Here is a 9,883-nt window from a genome sequence, read left to right on the forward strand (position 1 = left end):
TTTTGTGAATGTTGCATATGAGGAAGTGGTCAAGAACAACCTTTGAAACCAACACCAACCAGGGAATAAATTGAAATCCATGTAATAAACTCACTTTTCTCTTCGTACGGAATTTGTGATGGTGTGGTTGGCTATGAAATTGTAAATGACACGATACTGGGATGACTGAAATTCTCTTGGCAAAAGTGGGTTATACAGGTTTTCCCAATTAAGTGACCATAAAATCTTGATGCTACACTACCTGAATGAGTTTTGTGTGCATCACATCTTTGGATCTATTCCAATATATACACATGAAAGTCAGTTTCCAGGAGCAGACAGGTTTTAGTCCCTTGTTCTACCAACGCATTTCTGTTACCTGTAATTTTCCTTTTATCTTTATATTTTGTAGCTGCTTCCAGAACTCACAAATCCAGATGAGCTGCTTTCGTACCTGGATCCTCCTGACTTGCCAAGCAATAGCAATGACGACCTTCTTTCTCTCTTTGAGAATAACTGAAATCATGTGTATTTCCCCCATCCCTCTCACTTGTTCACACATGTGTGGCTGCACAACAAGGATCTTAACACTCCCTTTCCACAGAAGATAAAACAAACTCACGACTGTGATCAATGGTGCACTCCCTGCTTTCTTCATCTCCGAACTGTTTTTGTCAGCGTCACGGACTGTGAAAGCAACGGGAGGAAAAAATAAACAAATGTGGTGATCTCAGACTTCTGCTAAGCATCACAACAAAGCATAGACAATTGTGCAGCTATTGGAAACCCCATTCTTTGTTAATCCCATAGAGAGAGAGTTCTGTGATACACATAGTGTGAAGTATCCTGGCAAAAACCAATCTTGGCAAGAGAGGAAAAGGCAACAAAATGGAACTGTCTTAATTGACCAGTCTCAGAATGTCCTTCCAACGACTGTTCTTCCATTTTTTTTAAAACTGTATCTCCCTTCTACCCACTTACCTTTCTCCACTTTCCCCAATTGCAGATTTGTGTTGGACAAATTGTATTGGCCACACACACAAAGGAAAACAAAACAATACAAACAAACAAACAAAACCACATAAAACACCAAAAAGCACAAATTGTACAATAAAATGTCAAGGGTAGGGAAGAAACACAAACGGCATCAAAGGGAGACTTCTGGTTAGCTAATGTTTTGTCTTCAGTAGAGGAGTCCTGTGAATCTCCAGGCTGCAGCCAGTGTGTGTTTGGGTTTATGAAATGCAGGAATCTTCCATGCTCATTTGCAAACGATTCCTCTGCTCAAATGCACAGACTTAATGGGGGGAGGAGGAAGCAACTTTTCTCTTTATTTTTTTTCTTTTTGCTGGTTTTGGTTTCAAATCACTGCCATTTGTGGCTGCATTAATATCCAACTGTTGAGATTTATTTTATATATATACACATATATATATATATATATATATATTTGCCATATATCCATACAAGGGGCAGGGGTAGTGCAAACCAAAATGTTCTTGATTATCACCCAGAGCCTTCAGATTCCTCAGCCTCTGTATCATTTGGTTTTCTGTACTGCACAATGCATAGTGAGATGAGCTGGGTGAAGGAAAATCAAAAAGCACTGTAACATCACTAACAGCATATTCTTATTAATAATCAACTTGAAAGGGGCACTGGAATTGGACAGACACCTTAGAGCTTCTCTTGTTTTGCTTTATGTTTTGTTTTCAAGACTGTTACATATAGTTTTGCCGTTTACTTTTCTTCTTCCTTTATTTTAACTCTTGAGCTGCCAGGACGTTTGTTCACCAAGGATGGGCATGGGGAAAATAAGTAATTTTTGGTATGTTACTACTGCCCTTGGCAGACCCAGTGCCACAATCACTGTCTTGCCCCTGTGATCTGTGCTCCTCGTGTGGTTGCTTCTCCTGCATGAGCTTCCTATTGCTTCTGTGCCCATTTTTGTGTGCACTCTCTCTCTCTCTCTCTCTCTCTCTCTCTCTTTCGTCTCTCTCTTATAAATTATGTACAGTAGCTGTGTAAGAAGTGCATGTGTGCCAACTTTGCCCTTGTGGTGCGACATTTCAGCTTTTGCCCACTGTACAGTTCTTGTTTTCTTTGTTACTAAGACAAATTTGTCCAACCCATTTCCTCATCCCAACTCCAATCCAATATGTCCTTATTCGTGCTCAACTATAAGTTTTCAACTTAAGTGCCAGACAGAATAATGTTGGGTTTTTTGTTGTTACTGTTGTTCTTGTCTCTTTGAATAGGTAATTCTCCCCCTCCTTTAGTTTGCGATGTAAATGGCATGCCATGTGCTTACAGTTCTGGATTTGCTTTCCTCACCAAAGTCATTTTTGTAAATTCTTTTTGTTAAAATTTCCCACTGCTGCTGTACATGCATCGTGATATATATATGCTAGTCAGCAGCACCTTGCTGTAGATATTAAAGGAAATGGCAGTTTAGTTCTTTTATTTTCCAGTAGAAGTATTGAATCTGTCAAACATTTTATGTAGAGATGTTCCCACACTTATATTTTTCCTGTTTCGAGTTTTTTTTAAAAAGGCGCTGTTCATTATGCAAAATCAATTATTTTAAGAATTGCTATTGTAAATATCTTTGTGAATATTTTAGTATTGTCTTTGATAATATTCAACATTTTCATGATCTGGTTATACTTTTGCTGGTGTTTTTAAATACCTTGTCTGAAGAAAAATATGGGTCCTTTTTTTAAAAAAAATAACGAGGGTTCTTTAACAGAATAAGGGAGCATTTTTTTTCCTTTGATAAATTAGCCCAACCTTCTTATCCATTTCTCAAATGAATTGATACATCATGCAGTACCTGGACAATCAGGGTCCAGCTCTGTCATGCAAACAGGATACTAGGTGATTGCTTGGGGCAAAAGTAAAATGTTCATTGACTGTGTGTGGCTGATTGTGGGCTGGTAATGACAGGTATCGGGCCAGTTTGTCTCAGTCAACAGAACAGCTAGCACCAGCTGTTTGAACAAGTAAATGTGCACTATGGCAAGCAGCAAGTCTATAAGGTACAATATTTATATCACTCTATTGGCATTCTGGTCTTTGAAACTGGAGCTCTCTAACACTTGGGGATGTTGGTGGGGGGGAAGGGGAGGGAAACAATACGTTATGTTTGTTCTGCTTCGAATTGTCTTTTTTCTTATGTAGAATTGACAGCCAGTAGAGAATCTCTACACAATATTAATGATACCTTTATAATACACGGTGACATGGTTGTGGTGTGGTGCTATGATCACACAACTGGTAGGAAAGACCATTCTTCAGTAACAAATGTGTTTTGTAGCCATTTTACTGTAGTAGTTTTCCCCTGTATTTTGCTGGATCATTTATATAGGTGTTTAAGTCATTTGCATGGGCAGATAATGATAAACTGACAATGTATTGCCCTTAGGGATTTTTTTTTTAGCCATAGATCTTGGAATAAAGAATGCTTCTTGCTATGAGCTGGAACTGGTTGCTCGGATTCTAGTCTGGTTCTATTAAATTGCTTCACCCCATTGTTGTTCGAGCAGCTGACTAAATTTGCAACCTGAAAAGATTCTTCTATTTAAGAACAAATATTCATTTCAGATCAGATGTATTAAGGATTGATCTTCTGCTATAGTATTCCTGTTGGAAAGCATAAAGGGACAAAACCCACAGAGAATAGCAACATGTTATGGGTGGTTTTTGCATTTACTTTGAACAGTAATAGCGGAGAATTAAAACAGACCTTTTTGCAGTTGATGTTTTAAGTCTATGGGAATATTTGCTTTCTAAGACAGTAATACAATATGGTTCTTAGCCATCACCCGACTGTCGAACATTTGAGACAGTTTCAAGACTCTCTGTCAGTTAAAATCAGGTACTGTACAGGGGATTCAGCATGGAAAAGCTTTTAAATGAAAATGTAATTAACTTTTAATCTTTTCACTGCCATAATGTGTTAAAATGTAGAGAAAGACCTACCAAATAGGATAATCACAGTCATTTTCCTTTAAAACTCAATTATGATATGAAATTCCCAGTAGTGTTTTTATTATATTTTGTTTATTTTTTTAAAATTGTTCCCCTTTGGAAGCTCATCTGGGAAAGAACCCACAGAGATCTACAGTTCTGCTGCCAAGACATTATTATAGGACTGACAGATACACGCCAATGTCTGCAGTGGAGACTCAAGGGACAGCTGTACATATGTAAATGACAAATAGAGACATGTTAACAGAAATGCATTCATTTTCCTTGGAATGTGCATTGTTTTTATTTCACAGGGAAAAAAAAGCTTGAAGCTCCATCTTATGTGGAAAATGAATCCTGTTTGTTAGCGTTTGTGAAGTCTCAGCATTTGTTTCACTTTCACTTCTGTAATATACTCTGACCCCTTGTTTTGTTTTGTTTTACCTACATGTAATATCTAGCTTATGTGTACTAGTCTATCACCTGTGTATTTTTAGGGTGCTACAGAAATAATGAAGAAAATAAGGGGATTAAAAAAATTGTAACCAAATTCATACTTTGTACAATTTTTGATATCACGATCAGAAGAGAATTAAAAAAAAAAAGAAGTACAATCTGAAGTAACATGCAAAAATGGCCATTGTCCTTGTTTGTACATTGTATGTACAGTACAATGCAATCATTTCATACTTTAAACTGGTCAGAAAAAAATAATTGTGATTTTTAGTCTTGCAAAACTGTATGTAGTTAGATGATGTGACAACCTAATATTTATCTAATAAATATGTATTCAGATGAAACCTGTATATTAGGTGTTCATGTGGTTATTTTGTATTTAAAGATCAAATTATTTGACTATTGCTAGACATTTATATACTCTGTTGTAACACTGAAGTATTCTCATTTGCTCATGTTATTTTTTTTCCTAAATAAATTTGCAAAAATTAAGGTTTGGCTAATTGGCACCTGCTTTGTAAATTTGAAATCCTTTTGTTTTAAACCAACAGAAGAAATCCACTTTGTACGTTCATTTGAAAATGATTATACTACACAATGGAAATATATGGGGAAGTGGACTGGGATACAGAAGGGCAACAAGGGATGAACTAGGGTGTGGAAGATGGAAAATAGGATGGACATAGATTTTCGGATGGGTACCAGACTGCAAACAAAAGCTGCCAGAGTAGAATTTATCCCTAACCTTGCTGTTTATATTTTGAAATGAAATCTGTTTACAGCATTGGGAAATAACAGCAGGAAGGGTTGTCTCTTGTGTTGAAATGTGTGTGTTCTATAATGAGAGGCTATTGTCTATTCTTTCTTGTGGAGAATAGGTTTTAATGGAAGGATTAAACATCTAACACAGCAGCTTGTTAATTTTGTCTTTGTTTTTAATCCCCAGGCGTTCTAATATTTTTGGTTAAATCAGAAACTCTAATTAAAATAAAATGAGTGATTTGGTAAGAAAATTGGAATCAGATTTTTTTTTTAACTTCCCATAGTTAAAAATGTACAGCCTGCTCTTAAAATACATCCTTTCTGACCCAAATCCTGCCAAATTCATGGCTGAAGCATACATTTCTGTACACTGAATAAACTCAGTGAGATTATGTATGCAATAATAAGAGATGCCAAAGTCCTTGCAGGTTCAGGGCTACCTATTGCAGGTACAAATAGCAGCAACTTGTCTTAACATGGAGTTTTTCAAGAACAGCTATCTGAATAACTCAATGTATGGACTCAATTATTCCAGAATAAGGGTATCATGTACACGCTTAACTTTAATCTACTTTCAGAGCGCATTAATCCAAGCAGCATTTTTCCATAATGCCTACCATATGGCTTTACTCTGAAATATCTATACCTGAAAACTCCTTGTAGAGACGAACCCTTAGTTTTGCTTGCAAATATACATTTGTTAGGCATATAATAATCAGATGTGGTTTGAGGCTCTTCCCAGAATCTGACCATTGATATTTTTTTTTTTTTTTTTTAAGCCCTTAATCTCTAGTGTGCTGTCAGCAGTACTCCTCTGAGAGCTCTCACATAATAAAGTAAAATAGCTGAGTTAAATTGGATGGTCACCAAAAAATTAATACAGAACAAGCATCTACCTTTGCTCTGGGTCTCCCTCTCATTCCAGCAAATAATGAGTAGTTGTTTTCTTGTTTTCATTTTCCTGGAAAATTCCATCAAGTCTCATGCAACATTATACACCATGCCAAAAATTGCTACACCATTATGAGGATGGTATGAAAAGCTCAAGGGATGTTCTTAAGAAAATTTGTACAGGTGGATCATCTCCATTAGGGTACCTGATTAAAATCACAATAAGTATTTCTTCTGTATCTTGTTAATAGTAATTTTTCCTTTTATGCAGATGAACAGTTTATTCTATGTATCATTCATTCAACTGCTGCATTATGAGCTTACCATTTATTAATATTCTCATTTTAAAATATAATTCATTCTTATATAGCTTCAAACTTTTCTCATTGCCAAATACTTCCCAGTAGCTCAGAAAAGGTATTCAGATGCTAAAGTAAGAGACCTAGGTTCTCTCTATCAAAGATCCTTGAATTTTTGTTGTTAGAGTTTTCCTTGGCCTTCTAACATACAGCCTTTTTATGAAAAGGTGACCTGATCTCTTTAGACCAGGGGTCAGCAACCTATGGCCCATAGGCCAGATTCAGCCTGATGGCAACGGAATCAGAGGCATTCAGAGGCAGGAGTAGACACAACTGGGCCACAAACGGCAGTCAGTCTGCTTTTGAATTTAGCTTTGTTAATTTAGCCTGCCATCGCTGAAAAGTTGCCAACCCCTGCTTTAGATTTACAGGGTAGGGAACATGTTTTTGGTCTGTGTTTGGACAGTGCCTGTTGCCTAATACACTGGGGTGCTGATCAATGACTGGAAGACCTAGGTTCTATAGTAATACAAATAAATGTGTATGGTTCCAACCAACTTCCTCCCATCTGTTGAAAAAGGTAGAATGACCAATAATGAAACTCCAAGGTAGTTAGACATGTTAGTCTGAAGCCAGGCAGAAAGCAGGGCAGAGATGCGTGAAAGCGATGCCTTATGTGATTAGGGTAGTGAGTAGTATTGTTTCATTTTCCTTCAGTGCCTCCCTGGTATTTCTCTTCTTGAATATAGTCCTTTTTTTAATGTTTTGGGTGCTGGTTTTCGACATTGTTCTGCAAGTAAAAACATGCTAACCTGTCTGTGTTCTGAATGTAGCCAAGTCCTTCTGACTCTCATTGTCAGCTCTCTGTCTTATACACTTGGCTGTCTTTCCTGAATTTTGAATTATGACTAAAATGTCACCTTATTATAGCTTTTCATTTTCTGTATCATTGAGATCCTACTTAGGATGTTACTTCTACTGTATGTCCTTGTGTCAATCTACTAACCACATGCAGTCCTTCTCAAACATCTCAGATACAGAGGATATGCCCCATTAGGGATGACCTTTGATTCTTCTAGTCTGGTATCTTGTATTCATCATTATACAAAATACTTTAGATGAATATAAAAGTAACCATTAATGAACCTGAGCAATTACACAATATTATATAAAAGGGAGGGGCAGGGCAATTCTTTCATGGCCCCTGAAGGACTTCAACACGCTCTTGATACGTCTCATAATGATTTGCGTGATCACATAGTTCATCCCTTCTCTCATAGTTTACCTAACTCCTTGAGTTAACTCCCTGAGTTAATCTGGCTGCTCTTAGTCAATGGTTTCCCACCATATTTACTGTTTAGTGGATACCACCCTTGTTAAACCTAGTCCCTTTTATAAATCTTATTAGACTAACCAATTAAATCATGACCTCCTTACCTAGTTTCCCATATGATACACATACTTCATTTGCCCATTACTTTCCATGTTACTTGACATCAAATTTGTAATTTTTGCTTGGGCTATTCTTATCCAGAGGTATGAAGTTAAATGATCTCTAGATCAGCAAAACAAACAAGTTTTTATACATCCATGGAGTGAAAAATAATCAAGTTCCCCTGACTCCAAAGCTTTTTTTCTGGGTACTGTTTGTAGAACATAAGTCATCTCGTTCTTCCTGAGTAGCCAGTTGTTGGACTACCTCATATTTCTAATTGCATAGTATTGCATATTTTTTTCCTTCCAAAAATCTTGTGTTGTGGTGGTAGTGTTTGTTTAGCTTTCTATATTGTTTTTTTTTAAACCAAATAAAAAGAATCCCACCCTAAAAAGACTGAAATTTCAGAGTTCTTTTACATGTTTTAGGGTTCTAGCCTTCATTTTGTTGTAAACTGTTTTTTAAAACTCATATTGAAATCATTATCAAAATTTTGGTTCAATTAAAACCAGTTTTCAGGAAGCGAAAAAGTCAGATAATCATTTTGGGATGTTTTAGATTGACTTTTTGTATTTTTCTATTAATCTTCTCAAAATCTTTTTAGAAAAAGTTCTAAGGCAGGTTTCTTTTGCTTTTTAAGTCCACTGAAAGTAGTCATGTTCAGGCAATACTTTGTTTGGTAAAAACATTAACCTCCTCTAATATGTGTAAACCTCCCCGTTTTCTGTCCAATTACTATTTATTTTTAAAATGTGCTATAATTATTTAAGGGGAATGTTTAATGATGGTGTAGAGGGACTTTTAGGTGTTGTATGTCTTATTAAAGATAATGATAGTATATATATGTAAATGCCTGCACTGCCCTTAGATAACAAGCATGGTTCTGCATTCTTTGGAGACCATTTTGGCTCTTAGGATAAGACAATTTCTTTCATACAATAGAAATCCATTTTACTATAAGATATATCACTCGTTGCTTTTCCTTTTCTTCCTTTCTCCTGCATATTCTAATGCATTGTCTAATTGCTCCTGCTTTGCCTCCTGATTATTTTTTAATGGTTTTAATCCATTATTTTCATGCTTTTTTTAAATATTTGCTGCTGTATACAGCATTAATAATTTTTTACAGCCTTTTTCCAATTCCTTTCTGTCTCATCCTACCTCAGTGCTTAGGCATGTCAGATGTCACTCAATACCTATTTACATCCTTCCAAGCATCGTTGTGCTGCCAGTCAACGAGTGAAATCTTGGCTCTCCTGAATTGATTAACTACAGCGGGTCCAGGATTTCACCTGACGTCCTTATGTTGGAATTGATTTCCACCTAAACTATGCTATAGCATTCTGCTGGTGCAGTCTTATTCTCCCTTTAAACTGGGTTTCTCAGTATCAAGAATTATATGCTATCTACATCCATCTCATACACTGTATGTAAAGAAACATGCCTTTACCACATCAAAAATCTCATTTTTTTCTGAAGACATATCCTAGTGTTCTGGTTGGTAATGCTGAAGATGTCCTGTTAATGAAATTAAGGGGAATGTGTTACTTCAGGTACTCACAGCTCCCATTTCACTCATTTCCAATTGCAGTCCTATTCAAAGCCTTAGCTGTAACATACACAGCACCTATATATCTTTTAGACAGGGCAGTTTGACAAGACCAATGTAATTTCTGCATTTTGGGTTCCAGGCTATGAACCAAAGGCTCAAGATGAGTGCTTATCTCTCTTGTGGGCTGGCCATCTCTCTTTTGGTTTGAGGTTGGGGTGTACTTGAAAGCAGGGGGTTAGGCAAGATGACCTCATGGCTGTGTCCAGACAAGCATGCACATGCATTTCCTCAGGGACAAATTTCCCTGTGTCAAAAAAAACCCAAAAAACCCCCTGGTGCTGCAAATTAATAGCATGGGGAATAATTGCATGTTCAGTGCCATAGATAGGACTGTGGCACTGCATACCATACATGTGCGCTTGTCTGGACACGCCCCATGAGATCACTTCCAGCTCTACTTTGTTATGATCCTATGATCTCAAAGGCTTTTTTTTTTTTTTTTTTAAATCCCTTTGAGGTTAATGGAAGTAGTGAATTTCC

The 9,883-nt window shown here is 36.6% G+C and overlaps 1 protein-coding gene across 13 annotated transcripts in view; it reads left to right on the plus strand.

The window, feature by feature from the left end:
- Positions 1-4,896, plus strand: part of ZMIZ1 (zinc finger MIZ-type containing 1) — a 500,213-nt gene extending 495,317 nt beyond the window's left edge. For all 13 annotated transcript variants that reach the window (XM_019555666.1, XM_019555672.1, XM_019555671.1 and 10 more), the window contains one exon: positions 392-4,896. In XM_019555666.1, coding sequence (XP_019411211.1) covers positions 392-499 — 108 coding nt within the window. In that variant the 3' untranslated portion in view covers positions 500-4,896. The remainder of the gene's footprint in view (positions 1-391) is intronic.
- Positions 4,897-9,883: the final 4,987 nt, after the last annotated feature.

This window comes from Crocodylus porosus, unplaced genomic scaffold, assembly GCF_001723895.1.
Source record: "Crocodylus porosus isolate Cpor-Errol unplaced genomic scaffold, CroPor_comp1, whole genome shotgun sequence".
Lineage (NCBI taxonomy): Eukaryota > Metazoa > Chordata > Crocodylia > Crocodylidae > Crocodylus > Crocodylus porosus.